This window comes from Oryctolagus cuniculus, chromosome 11, assembly GCF_964237555.1.
Source record: "Oryctolagus cuniculus chromosome 11, mOryCun1.1, whole genome shotgun sequence".
NCBI classification, from domain to species: Eukaryota; Metazoa; Chordata; class Mammalia; order Lagomorpha; family Leporidae; genus Oryctolagus; species Oryctolagus cuniculus.
Window position 1 is genome coordinate 28,955,486 of NC_091442.1, and position 14,943 is coordinate 28,970,428.

Sequence of the window (14,943 nt, forward strand, 5' to 3'; positions counted from 1 at the left end):
CTGCTGTGGCCAGGGAGTGCAGTGGAGGATGGCCCAGGTGCTTGGGCCCTGCACCCCATGGGAGACCAGGAGAAGCACCTGGCTCCTGCCATCGGATCAGCGCGGTGCGCCGGCCGCAGCGCGCTGGCCGCGGCGGCCATTGGAGGGTGAACCAACGGTAAAGGAAGACCTTTCTCTCTGTCTCTCTCTCTCACTGTCCACTCTGCCTGTCAAAAAAAAATTAAAAAAAAAAAAAAAGTTGTTAATCTCCTCAGTAACAAAATGCATGTTCCACACATCTTAAATAATTTTGGTGCAGTCATTTTAACTCTTAGAGTTGTAGTCTATACAAAATAATTCAAATGAGAAAGCTAACAGGTAGCAAGAACAGATGCAAATCTATGGAAAGCTGCCAAGACAGTGAAAAACTCCATCACATTGATCAGCCGAGGCATATCTGCAAATCAGAGGTTCTGCTTAGGGTGGTGCAGGTTGTGTACCGTGGGAACGGTGACCCTCCTGGAGTTCTGCAGTACACGGCCACCCTAGGCAGTCCTGAGAAGGCCAGGCTTCTATGCCCTTCTAGTTGTACAGCCCTGTTTCCATCAGGAGTCTTAGTAACCCCACTTCTGGAAACATTCCCCTGCAAAGACTCTTACTTTTCTAATTAAAAATTTAAAGCAAGCTACATATTGGAATTAAAGAGAATAGTTAAAATAAATGATTCATAGAAATAATTCTGTCATTAAAAGTGTTATTTATGATAGATTGAAACAGTGTGGTAAAATAATTGTGGTCTGAGTTCAGAAATCGAAATTGAATATTAATAGGAACACAACTGTGTAAAATTATATGGAAAAATACTGGAGGGAAGATAGCAAATGTGAATAGTGGTCTCTGCATGGTGGAATTATATATGATCCCTCCTCCTGTCATCATATTTTTCAAATCCACTATCATGAGCATGTATTACTTTTTCAGGAAAACAACAAAAATATTTTTTAGCGTAATTATGGACGTCTACCTTGCTGTGATGTATTTCTGATTTTCCTGGACTAGCTTTTTTTGGTATTTTGATCTTATTTCTCAGAGCAGTTTTTGGTGGACCAGGTTTGATGAATTCACATTTAGAGGCAATAAAGAACTTAAAGAGATAGTTGCAAATAAATCTTGTTAAACTCATTCCCAGTTCCGCCACGGGACCCACCCCTTGAAATTCTTTCTCTTTCAGCTTGCCAGTGCAACGGCCACAGCAAGTGCATCAACCAGAGCATCTGTGAGAAGTGTGAGAACCTGACGACGGGCAAGCACTGTGAGACCTGCATATCTGGCTTCTATGGGGATCCTACCAACGGAGGGAAATGCCAGCGTAAGTGCGATTGGTCAGGCTTGCTGATGGCAAATGAGGTGGACTTTACATTGGAGTTAAATAGCTTAGAGGAAAAGAGCCATTTTATTTTGTGTACTACAGATCTTAGTAAGTCAGACTTGTACTGCCAAGTATCAGAGTAGCAGTTAAAGCAACAGCCAGGAATGGCAGCGTTGAGCCTTTAGTCGCATTCTGATGTGGTCACTGTGCTGAAGGCACCTCAGCTCAGGCAGAGGGCAGCCAGCCCAGCCTCAGAGGCACCCATCACCCAGAGGCTGTGTCTGTGTCCCCATTCCCAGCACCTGGCATACTAGAGATGCTGTGTCAATATTTATGGAAAGGAAGAAAGAACGATAATAGTGACAAAGAGTCTATCAAAAAGATCAGTAGTGGTTGCTTCAGATGGCAGTGAGAATCAGCCTTCTTTTTCCTCCAGTCCTTTGACCTTGGTCCCTGCAATGTTGCCCTTGAGTGACTAGAGATAAATCTTTAGCTGAAAAATAATGAATCCTCATTAAATGCTCTTGGTTTAATCTGTGTTTCCTGTCAAGCCCAATTCAGAGAAAATTGTTTCTTTGGGGAAATTACTGTGGCAGTAGTAATTTTTTAAAGCCAGATTTGACCTCCATTCCATTTCCTTCTCCCCAGCATGCCGGTGCAATGGACATGCATCACTGTGTAATACCAACACGGGCAAGTGCTTCTGCACCACCAAGGGCGTCAAAGGGGATGAATGCCAGCTGTGAGTACCACACTCCCTGTACTGCAGTGAGGACCAATGGCTATGAAGTTGCCAGACCACCACCCTGCAAGCTACCCTCTCCTTGTGCCTTGCTGCCATGGACTCTGAGAGATCTTTGGGTTATTAGATTAAAATGTTGCCCTTTCTGCCTCAGACAGGTGGCTCTCCAACCCCTTGAGGTTGTCAAGGTAGCAGCAATTCTTTAATATCTCTTCAATTCATGTTTTTATGTTTGAGTGACACTGACATTTTCCTGGGTTGGTAAGTTGGATTTGTTGTTTTAACTTGAACAGTTATTCAAGGTTTGATATATCAGGAGATTGCACTCATTCCTGAAGGATACTTGGAAGAGCTGGTATCCTAGTAACTCAGCGTCAGGCAGACTGGGGCTCAGACCCAGCCATGTGTCCACTGAGCAGAGTGCTCTTGAGGCAAATCGCTGAACTGTGCTGAGCCTGTTTCCTCACTGATCAATATGGGGACTAACAGTGATTGTTCTTGTGTCCTGGTGAGTTGAAAGACGGAGGGATTGACTGGAAAACTTCATAAAACACATGCATTCAGGTTTACATATTCTCTCAGGAGGAGACTTACGAAGTGGTTAGTATCGGGGCCGGCACCATGGCTTACTTGGTTAATCCTCCATCTGCAGCGCTGGCATCCCATATGGGCATCAGGTTATAGTCCTGGTTGCTCCTCTTCCAGTCCAGCTCTCTGCTGTGGCCCAGGAAGGCAGTGGAAGATGGCCCAAGTGCTTGGGCCCCTGCACCCGCATGGGAGACCAGGAGGAAGTGCCTGGCTCTTGGTTTCGGATTGGCGTAGTTCTGCCCGTGGTGGCCATTTGGGGAGTGAACCAATGGAAGGAAGACCTTTCTCTCTGTCTCTCTCTCTCCCGGTCTATAACTCTACCTGTCAAATTAAAAAAAAAAAAAAAAAAAAAAGTGGTTAGTATCAAAGCATTGAGCTGAGGGAAGCACATACAGCATTGGTAAATTTTGCTTTCCTTAAAGAAAAATAGTAAAAATGCCACTGGTGACTGAGTCATTGCTAGTGGTATTCAAAAAAGAATAGGTTTGTGGACACTTTATAGTTTCATAAACATATTTTTTTTTTACAGGCAGAGTTAGTGAGAGACAGAGAGAAAGGTCTTCCTTTTTCCGTTGGTTCACCCCCCAAGTGGCCGCTATGGCCGGCGCATTGTGGCTGGCACGCTGCGCTGATCTGAAGCCAGGAGCCAGGTGCTTTCTCCTGGTCTCCCATGCGGGTGCAGGGCCCAAGGACCTGGGCCATCCTCCACTGCACTCCCGGGGCACAGCAGAGAGCTGGACTGGAAGAGGGGCAACCAGGACAGAATCCGACGCCCCAACCAGGACTAGAACCCGGGGTGCCGGCATCACAGGCGGAGGATTAGCCTAGTGAGCTGCGGCGCTGGCCCAGCATATATGTTTACTAGTTTCATGCTTCCCTGCAGCCAGTATGTGAAGAAAAGTCTAATAAAAGATTAAATTTTGGATCCAGTTCCCTTTAAGCAAAAATGTGGTAGAGCAAAAGTAATCCTGTTGCCATCGGTTAGGGCACGTAGCAGATGCATGAGGCATCCCCCAGTGAGACCCTCATGTCTCCTCCAGAGGTTATAGATAGCAGCAAGTGCCATTCATCACCTGGATGAAAGCACACACGTCCCAGCCTCCTCTTACCTGGGAAAAGTGCTGCACTCAGCCTTTCTCCTCCTCATCCAGCGGTTCATGGCTGCTGTGTTTGCCCACAGGGCTTTGTGAAGTGGGAGTCTGGAGCTAGCTGGTGCTTACAGACGACATCTGTGAGGAATTAATGTGCTTTTGAGTGTAGGTTATTTTTTTTCTCCAGAATGGTGAGCACTTGTTCAGGAGTTTAAAAAAAAATGGCTTGTGGTATTTATTCTTCTCTCACTTCTATTTAAAGAACAGGGTCGGTTTGTCCAGGGATAATAGGAGGGAGAAATGAATATTTGAAAAATGTTTTAACTGTGCTTTTAGAAAAATGTGTAGTCCACATAAAAGTAAAAATGTGTTTTTCTTTTTAGTAAACGGGGCTTAGATTTATTGCATTTGGGTTTATGTCCTGTTCTTTGCCAGATGTTTGTCAGTTGTTTTTATATAATTGGCGGTGTGAGCTGCTGGGCAATTAGCACCAAAGAAGAATCCTTGTAAACTCTTGTTAGGCCATCTCATCTGAATAATAGTGAAGAATGTAATTATCGTGACTGAAAAACTGCTTGTAGCTTGTATTAAATACCTGCTTGATTGTGAAATGAACGTAGATTCTGCTTTAAATAGAAAATGATCTTTATTTTTCTCCCTGTAGATGTGAGGTAGAAAACCGATACCAGGGAAACCCCCTTAAAGGAACATGTTACTGTAAGTATTTTGGCAATTCTTAATTCTAGAAGCACAGTAGCTCAGTAAAACTCCATTGTTTTCTTTAGCATGATGGAGAATGCTCAGTGCTATCAGAATATAGGAACCACTCTCGGAAGTGCCCGCAGACGTGGTGTGTTTATCTTCTGTGAAGTTCACTGCATTCATGAACACTGTTTTCAGATGTTGTAATTGTAGTCCTGACTTGTGTTTGTGTGTCCATGGCAGATAGCAGGGAAAGTCCAGGTATATGTACCTCTGGCTCTCCTTGTTTGTATTCTCTGGAAACCTTGCTTCATTTGCAATTACCATCATATTTCCTACTTCAGGATATGGAATAAAAGCAGAGTTCTTGAAATACAGTTAAGGTTTTATCATTCTCTCTAGAACTGATTTTATTAACCATCTCTTTAGGAATGAATAAGTAAAGTAAAATATCAAATTACTATCAGAATAAAAGGTGACTCTGGCAAGGGGAGTAGGTCTTTATGGGTGAATGTCTGTCTCCTGTAGGAAAAGCCCCCTGGTAGGCCAGATGATGGAACTAGAGAAAAGGAGGTAGTGTTACTACTAATGTAATGTAATTTATGCCTACTGAACTGGATTGGATAGCCTCTCCTCAAAATTCATGTCTACTTAGAACCTATGAATTTGACTTTATGGTTTAAACTTCTGGAGGAAAACTTCTTCACCTTGGGCAGGAAAAAAGAGTTCTTAGATGTGATTCTAAAAGCACAATTCATGAGAAAAAACTTATTATTGAGATTTTATCAAAATGTAAAACCTGTATTTTAAAAAATAAAAGATTTGAGTGTTGTGGCACAGCAGATTAAGCCACCACCTGCTATACCAACATCCTATCTGAGCACTGGTTCGAGTCCCAGCTGCCCCACTTCAGTCCAGCTCCCTGCTAATCCGCCTGGGAAGCATCAGATGATGACCCAAATTCCTGGGTCCCTGCCATCCATGTGGGAGACCCAGATGGAGTTCCAGCCTCCTGGCTTCAGCCTGGCCCAGCCCTGGCTATTACCACCATTTGGGGAGTGAACTGGAAAAGGAACATCTCTTTCTCTGTCTCTCCCTCTCTCTGTAACTCTGCCTTTCAAATAAATAAATAAAAGATTCCAAAAGTAAAAAGCCACAGAATAGAGAAAATATTTGTAAATCATGTATTTGATAAAGAGTTTGTATTTAGAATTTTTAAAGAACTCTTCCATCTGAATAAAAAATTAATTCTAATTAAAAACAGGCAAAGATAAGGGGCTGGTGCTGCAGCATGGCAGGTAAAGCCACTTGCCTGTGGCACTGGCATCCCATAAAGGCACTGGTTTGAGTCCTGGCTCTTCTACTTCCAATCCAGCTCTCTGGGAAAGTGGCCTGGGAAAGTGGCATAAGATGGCCTAAGTGCTTGGGTCCCTGCACCCATGCGGGAGACCCAGAAGAAGCTCCTGGCTCCTGGCTTTGGATCAGCTTAGCTCTGGCCATTGCAGCCTTTTGGGGAATGAACAGTCTCTCTGTCTGTCTCTCCATCTTTCTCTCTGTAACTCTGCCTTTCAAATTAATTAATTAATTAAAGAAAAAAAACAGGCAAAGATTTGAATAGATGTTTCACCAAAGAAGATATATGAGTGGCCGCTAAACACATTGAAAAATACTTATTGTCATTAGTTATTAGGGATAAGCACATTAAAACTACATTAAGATACAGCCCTGGAATGACTAGGATCAAAAAGTAATACCATAATTGTAATCTCTTGTCTGCTTCTGCATTCAGTCTTTTGCAGTATGTCTCCAATGTAAAAAAAAAAAAAAAAAAAAGGTTAGCCTCACGAGACTGTGGTTGGGAAACAGTTCTTAGGCCCCTGCACCTGTGGGAGACCCAGAAGAAGCTCCTGGCTCCTGGCTCCTGGCTCCTGGCTTCAAATTGCCCAGCCCCAGCCATTGCAGCCATTTAGGGAGTAAATCAGTGGGTGGAAGATTTCTCTCTCTCTCTCTCTCTCTCTCTCTCTCTCTCTCTCTCTCTCTCTCTGCCTCTCTGTAACTCTGCCTTTCAATAAATAAATAAATCATTAAAAAATAAAAAAAAAAGATGCTGAGAAACTGAAACCTTTTTGCATTGCTTTTGGGAATGTAAGATGCTATTGTATTTTGGAAAACCATTTGCAGTTTCTTAGATGATTAAAAATAAACTTAAGAACTCCCCATTTCCCTCTTCCAGCAGTCCTGGCAATCACCATTCTGTTTTCTGTTTCTATGAATTTAACTACCCTAGCTGCCTCATTTAAGTGGAATCACATAATTATTGATCTTCTGACTAGTTTTTAAGTTTTTGAAGAACTGCGATACTACTTTCTATAGCAGCTATACCATTTTACATTCCTACCAACAGTGCATAAAAGTTCCTGTTTTCCACATCCCCACCAATACTTGTTATTTTCTGTTCTGCTTTTTTTTATATATATAGCCTTCCTTGTGGGTGCAAAGTGTTATTTCATTGTGGTTTTGATTTGCATTTTCCTGATAACCAGTGGTATTGAATATCTTTCATGTGTTTATTGGCCATTTGTATATCATCTTTGGAGAAAAGTCTGTTGAAGTCCTTTGCTCACTTTTTAGTAGGTTTTTTTGGTTCTTGTTGAATTGTGCAATACACTTTCTAAAGTTAAATTTTACAAACTTTGGCCAGTAAGCGCTCTCTAAAACTGTGTTCTTTTGCTATATCACATTAGTCTTTAAGTACTTTGTTCCTCTATGAAATAATATAACCAAGGAATGTAGTCCTTGCTCTCGACCTGGAATCAACTATTTTTCAATGGACTCCTGGTTTCTGTTACATCATTAATTTATATCTTTGTGTCTTTAAACAAAGCCTAGCATATAATAGGTATACAGTTAATATTTGTAGGTGAGTGAGATTGGAGCCTAAAATCTCAACCAGGGTCATGATATAAAGAGGATTTAGTGGGTTAATGCAAATAAAATGATACAACTCAGATTTGATTTTCTTTGACAGAACCTGGTTATGGGTGAGGTCAGAGTGCTTTCCTTGCTATTGAGTTTATGACAAAAGTGGTCTGTATCTCTAGAAACTTTAGTATTTTGTTTGGTTTCTATTTTAAAATATACATCTCTGTCTCTTTCCACAGATACTCTTCTTATTGACTATCAGTTCACATTTAGCTTGTCCCAGGAAGACGACCGCTACTACACAGCCATCAATTTTGTGGCTACTCCTGATGAAGTAAGCTGATTTTTTTTTTAAGTCTCCCTATTTTGCTTTAAATTTGTGCAAATCTTCTTGGCCACTATGGGTGGAAGTACTGCCTGAGTAGTACTCTACTCTGAGTTTCCAGGGTAGAGAACCCAGGATGATCCTTAGAGTTGCAGGAAAAGATTGTTAGAATTTACATTTTTTAAAGATTTATTTATTATTTGAAAGAGTTACACAGAGAGAGAGAGAGAGAGGTCTTTCATCCGCTGGTTCACTCCCCAGCTGGCTGCAACAGTTGGAACTGTGCCAATTCGAAGCCAGGAGCCTCTTCTGGGTCTCCCATGCAGGCGCAGGGCCCAAGCACTTGGGCCATCTTCTACTGCTTTCCCTGGTCATAGCAGAGCTGGATTGGAAGTGGAGCAGCCGGGACTAGAACCAGTGCCCATATGGGATGCTGGCACTGCAAGCGGTGGCTTTACCTGCTACGCCACAATGCTGGCCCCAGAATTTACATTTTATTTATTTTCCATCTGACAGTCAAGACCAATATTGAAATAAAGTTTAGCAGGATCTGATATGCACAGTCTGACACTGACTACACATGTACATGGTTTGCCTGTCAGTCCAACACAGCCCCATTTGGAAAAGGAGAGAAGGTTGCAAGGGAAGCTCCTCCTTCAGAGAGCAAATGACAGAACTAGATTTAAAATGACTGCAAAAACCAACCAGAGGCCTAGATGCATCTGCAGAGAAACTGCTGATTAAAATTAATGCCACCGATCATTTGGACTCGAATACTATATTGCCTGAACTTTGAAGTGCCTGATTTTGATTGGTTAGGTTTGTAGAGTGTTCTGTTAAGCTATATGCTTTAGTCTTTGAGTATGATTTTAAAGATTTACTTATTTATTTGAAGGGCAGAGCTACAGAGAGAGAGGAGAGACAAAGAGAGAGATCTTCCATTTGCTGGTTCACTCCCCAAATGGCTGTAACTTTGGGGCTGGGCCAGGCCAGAGCTGGGAACTAAGAGTATCTTCCTGGAATCCTATGTGTGTCGCAGAAGCCCATGGACTTAGCCCATCTTCTGCTGCTTTTCTCAGGCCATTTCCAGGGAGCTAGATCAGAAGTGGAACAGCCAGGTCTTGAACTGGCGCACATATGGGATGCCTACACAGCAGATAGTGGCTTAACACATAGCGCCACAGTGCTGGCCCTAACCTGTTTTAAGATCTTTTAAAATGAAGAGTTTCAATGGGAGAAGGAGCAGGAGATGGGAGGGGTGTTATGGGGGGGGGGGGAGCCATTGTAATCCATAAACTGTACTTTGGAAATTTATATTTACTAAATAAAAGTTTAAAAAAAAATGAAGAGTTTCAGCATGATTGAATCCCTTTGCAAAATATAAAGATACAGCATCTGATTAGTTTGCCAAAATAATTTCTTCACCCCAGTAAAGAGATTTACTAGTACAATTTAAGTGAAAATTGAAAATGAGTATTATAATTTACCTATCATAGCCAACAATGTACTACTGTTTGGCTCAGTGGATTTCTCAGGGCTATCCTTTTCAGCCACTATAACCAAGAATCAAAATAAATTGGACTAGTGCTTTGAATTGCTGTGTCTCTGAGTGGTAAGCAAGGTTTTCAGAGCTGAGAAAGTATCCTCAGTCACATTTCTCTTAAAATATTTTTAGTGGGAGAAAAATATTTTCAAATTCTGAGTGAATGTAATGAGAGAATTTTTTAAATTTAGATTGTCTGGGCTTTGTATGCATTTTTAAAATCATTTCCAGTTGGGAGACATTTTATACTGTATATATAATCTTTGAATTCAGCAGCATATGAGTTTAAATTATAAACAAATATAAACTAGGACACTGAATCAAGTGTTTTTCTGAGAACATTTCAGAACAGCTGCCCAAAGGATCCTTATGAGCCTGATTCACCTAACATGGGTCTGTGGATGAAAAACATATACTAAAATGGGCATCTTTTAAAAAGATACCTTTTGGGGGCAGGTGTAGATCCAGCTGGAGTTCATGGCCCCTGCCCTCATCGCATCCCAGTGGCCCTGTCCCAGCCATTACAGCCATTTGGGAAGTGATCCAGCAGATGGAAGATCTCTCTTGCTCTGCCTTGCAAATAAATAAATGCAAAATAAAGATAACTTTTTCATGGAGTTAGACTTAGGGAGGGAAATAAACTTTTATTTAGTGGATATATTACTGGTATTATGGAAAATTTTTGGTTTGAATTGTCTTTTGAGACATTGTAGAACATTGTAAAATTTAACTATTCCTTTATCTTAAAATATGGAAATAGCTCATTTCTGTTTGTGCCTTTCATCAGCAAAACAGGGATTTGGACATGTTCATCAATGCCTCCAAAAACTTCAACCTTAACATCACCTGGGCTGCCAGCTTCTCAGGTAAAGACACACCTAGAAAAGACCATCCACATAGTGGTGATGGATGAGAAATGTTACATAGGAGTGGAGAAAGGGGGCTCTGGAGAGAGACAAATGGTTTTGAAACCTGCCTTTTCTACTTACTTGCTGTGAGACCTTGACTGAATGTCCAACCCCCTCTCAAGACCATAGAATGATTCCTCTGTAAAGTGAGAAGAATAATGCTCACCTCCCAGAACTGTTATGTATAGTAAATTGTGTTGTATCTGCCAAGGCTTACCAGTGTCAGGCTCGGTTTATACTGAACTTCCCTGCTACCCCCACTTACACCCTTGCTGTGGCTGCTGCTCTGGCTCTGCCGTCAGCCTCCACATCTATGCTTCAGGAGACAAAAATGCAAATGATTCCTGGTTTCAAGGGAAGAGAGCATTTTAAATAAAATGAGATTTTAGTAGTTATGGAGAAATATACTTTGGAAATGCAATCAAGCCGTAAACACACCATTTGCTATCTAGTTTGTCTTACTATGATTCACTGAATACTCACTGGGCAGAAAATCTAAAGAAATAAAGGATGGCGCTCATGTGATGGTTAATAAGGTAACCATTGCATAACTTGGTAGCTGGGCAGATAGACCTGGATTTGAATTCTGCCTGTTACTTACCTGCATTATATGTGCTGCTGGGCAAATTACTTAGCTTTCTGAGCCAGTTTATTCAAGTGTGCAATGGGATAGTAGAACACCTCTTCATATAGAGTGTTGGATGGCTTAAATGAGATTAAAAAAAAAAAAAAGTTCTCAAAGCAATGCTTGAAGCATGGTAAATTCTAAATGCTAGCTGTGTTTCCTCATCATTTCAAGTCCATTTCGTGATCTTTATTGAGACTTAATTTCGTGGCTGTGGGAGGGTATGAAATGTTGAAGGATTGTCTGGGAATAGGATGGAGTTACACCAGATCAGGTGAGCTCAGGGAAGACTGAGAGACTCCTTCAGCCCCTCCCTCCTTTGCTAACCAGTGAATTTGAGGCCACTGCTGCTTAGGAAATGAGGGGTGAATCATGGTCCCCGAAGTGGGAGTCTGGAGCTTTGCCAGCTGGTATAAAGGGGACTGCAAAGGAATTGAAGTGTTATGCACAGAGTAATCGCCAATGTTGTTAATAGGATTCCTGTAGTGTCTAGTTTCATGGCCACATTTGGCCTAGTTTAGTGCAGAGGGAAGGTGCAGATGTTCCTGATAAAACTGTTCTGGTCAGGTGCACAGGCTTGTCTTGTCAGCCAGCAAAACTTCAAGTTCCAACTCCACCTCTTGCTGGCAGTGTGACCTGAGGCAGGTCACTTAATTTCTCTGAACCTCGGTTTCCTAATCTATAAATGAGGTTAGTCACAGTGTTGTTGAGTTCCTAAAGACTGTTCCGGAATGTTGTGGGTATTCAGTAGATGCTAACCATTTCAGTCTTTTCTTTCTGACAGCTGGAACCCAAGCTGGAGAAGAGATGCCTGTTGTTTCAAAAACCAACATTAAGGAATACAAAGATAGCTTCTCCAATGAAAAGTTTGATTTTCGCAACCACCCAAACATCACTTTCTTTGTTTATGTCAGTAATTTCACCTGGCCCATCAAAATTCAGGTAGGAAATGCTTTTTGTCTCATTCCTACAAAAATGGTAAAATCTCTTTAGAGAAGACTACATTCACTAAATTGGGACTTGTGGTTAATGAAATGTACAGTGTTGCTTTCCTTTGCAATACTGTGTGGCAAAGGAATGCTGAGCACATGAATACTGTAAACAAGATAGTGGTGGAGGTGGCTTGTATCACTTCTGAAGGAAATTAATGAGCACTTTTGAAGGCAAGTTGGCACATAGCAAATTTTGTGATTACAAATGTATTCATTGCTGCATTGAGGACTTGCCGTGTAAAAGCCTGTAGGGCTCCACAGAGAGCTTCAGTTCTGGAGTAAGGTGGATGTAAAGGAAACAAACACATGCAATCAGTGCAAGCCAGAGTGTGGAAAATGACATAAAGACCCCCAGGGAACTCTCAGAGTTGAAAGGAGGCCAGCTGGGGTACAGTGGGAGGCAACATAATGACATCATACATAAAAGCATTGGCCTGTGGTTAGATGGATGTAGGTTTGATTTCTGGCTGCCTCTCCAAGTCTCAGATTCTTTGTGCATGTGACCTGGAAGGCTGCTTATGAGGATTTGTGTCCCCTGCTGCGGTCTCTGTTATTGTCAACATTCCCTTGTCCCCCATTCCCAAGGGAAAGACCCATGGCCCGTTTGAGCTTTTTATACTCATATCCTCTGAGGCTTTTCCTCAGTACTTCCCATTTGCGATCTCCTTCATTGGGTGCACGTGGAGGTCAGGGATGGGTGGACTTTGTGGGGCTGATTCACTGGCGGCCATGAAAGCACGGTTACTGGACTGGGGCTGTTGCTGCTTGCTGGCTTTCAGAAGCACAGTCAACTTCTGAAGCAAGTCAGACCACTCCAGGTGGGATTGAAACCTAGTCCTGGTGGTTATGTCTTCATGCTTTGGGACTAAGGAGCCATCAGTCTTGTCTTTTCTGGAATGTGGAGGATGGGAACTATGTTAGAATTTTTCACACCACCCTCTGTCTTTTTCCCATCTAGATGGTCTGTGAATTTATCCTTCAATCTGTTCCTCACTTTGCTCCTGCACACTCCCTTCTTCCTTCAGCACATCCAGAAACCACATCAGTCCCCTCACCTTCACTTTGCATAACTTGAATCACTCTTGCCTTCCCGGTCCTTTCTTTTCCCAGTTCTCTGACCAATCATTTTAAAGAACCCTCTTCTTAAATACTGAGGTTACCTTGGATTCAGACTTTATCCACTCCTCTCTTTATGGTAATTCCATCCTCTTCTCAGACTTTGCCACCACATCTGTGGGCAGTCCCCAGTGCCTGTCTCCAGCTCAGTGTCTTCTTGAGTGCCACACCAGTCCTCCCAGCTGCCACATAGCAGTCTGTGCCTGGTTGGTCACTCACTCACAGGGTCCTTGCGCTTGGTGTGCAGTCTTTGGTGTGATTTGAACCCCAGACTCCCATGCTTCCTTTCTCAGTGAACCACACCACTACTCACCCTGTGACACAAGCCAAGGAGGGCCTGGGAATCACTTGCATTCTTGGGATGAAGCCAACTTAGGCTTGATGTGCTGTTTCTTTACTTTACACATTGTTGGATTCTGCTTGCTAACATTTAGATTAAATTTTTTATTTGTTTCATGAATAAGAATGTCTTAATAGTTTTACTTTCTGTCCTTGTTATCAAGGTTTAACCAACCTTTACTAATTATAATTTGAGAAGTTTCTCTTTCTCATATTCTGAAGAGATGTAAAGTTAGAATTACCTGAACCTCAAGTACTTAAAATCATTTTATTCTAATGTTTTATTTGTAGAGTTTTTTTTAGCTTTCTGATTCCACTTCTTTAATAATTATAGGATATTTTGGATGGTCTCTTTTATTTGATCACTTTCAGTCATTTTTCTAGACATTTATATAATTAATATATATATATAAGAATATATGAGGAAATCATTATGTTAGTATGATGTAAGGACTCACAGAACTCAACAGTAAAGGAAACAGAAGACCATGAAAAAACATTTCACCAAAAAGGATACAAATATGGCAAATGACCATCTGGAAAGATGTTCAGTATCAATAACCATTAAAGAGATACAGATTGAAACTACAACAAGGTATTACTCCACACAGTTCAAAATGACTGAAGCAAAACACCAAAGCCAGAGCAGATGGAGCAAAATTGGACCACTCATACATTGCTGGTAGGGGTGTGAAGCAGTTCAGCTACTCTGGAAAATAGTTCCATATTTTCTTATAAAATTAAATTTTCACTTACTCTGAAACCCAACAGTTGCATTCCAGGTCATTTGCCAAAATTAAACAGCTTTATTCACAATAGCCCACACTGGAGATAACCCAAATATTCCTCAGCAGATGAATGATTAAATAAGCTATGCTACACATCCACTGTGGAATAATATATGGTAATAAAAATGAATGGATTATTGGTACAACTGCTTCAGTAACCAAGGAAATTTTGCTGACTAAAAAAAAAAGTCTTAGAAGTCCACAAACTACATGATTCCATTTATATAACATTTGAAAATAATAATTTTAGATACAAATATACATTCCTGTGTTGCTTAACAATAGAGATGCATTCTGAGAAATGTGTAGGCAATTTGTCATTGTGTGAACATCATGAAGTATCCTTACACAAACCTATAAAATAGGCCCTGGCCTCTTGATGTGATCAGGACACAGAAAATACCAGATATCTGACGCTGCTGCCCAAGTAACATGGGCAGTTTTCACAGTAAACTTTTTTTGATAAGTAGGAGTCATTGCTGAAATAGGAGTAAAAATATAGTATAATAAAAACACAAACCAGTATCATAGCCCTTTATTATCGCTATCAAGTGATATGTATAGGACATAATTGTATGTGCTTCTACTTTTACTCAGCTGGCAGCGTAATTGGTTTGTCTACACCAGCATGAACATGAACTACAATGCACAGCTATGACGTTACTAAGTGATAGGAATTTCTTAGCTCCATTATAATTTCATGGGACCACCATTTGTATATGTGGTTTGCCATTGACTGAAATGCCACGATTATATACATATACAACTACACACACTGAATCTATCTACTGAAACTTCAGATTTCTGTGACTTCTGATTCTGACCTGTCAAATCTGTTTTAAAAGGGCTTATCTGGTTAGGTCAGGCCCGCCTGTACCAAGGAAAGGGAGTATACAAAGTGTGTACACAGCAGA

General features: G+C 41.3%; 1 protein-coding gene across 1 annotated transcript in view; it reads left to right on the top strand.

Annotated features, from left to right (window-relative positions):
• The window catches only part of ATRN (attractin), a 160,286-nt gene that overhangs the window by 114,526 nt on the left and 30,817 nt on the right, over nucleotides 1-14,943 (top strand). The window contains exons 19-24 of the mRNA XM_002710922.5: nucleotides 1,211-1,348; nucleotides 1,997-2,090; nucleotides 4,434-4,486; nucleotides 7,633-7,727; nucleotides 10,049-10,127; nucleotides 11,579-11,736. Of these exons, the coding sequence (XP_002710968.1) occupies nucleotides 1,211-1,348; nucleotides 1,997-2,090; nucleotides 4,434-4,486; nucleotides 7,633-7,727; nucleotides 10,049-10,127; nucleotides 11,579-11,736 (617 nt within the window). The remainder of the gene's footprint in view (nucleotides 1-1,210; nucleotides 1,349-1,996; nucleotides 2,091-4,433; nucleotides 4,487-7,632; nucleotides 7,728-10,048; nucleotides 10,128-11,578; nucleotides 11,737-14,943) is intronic.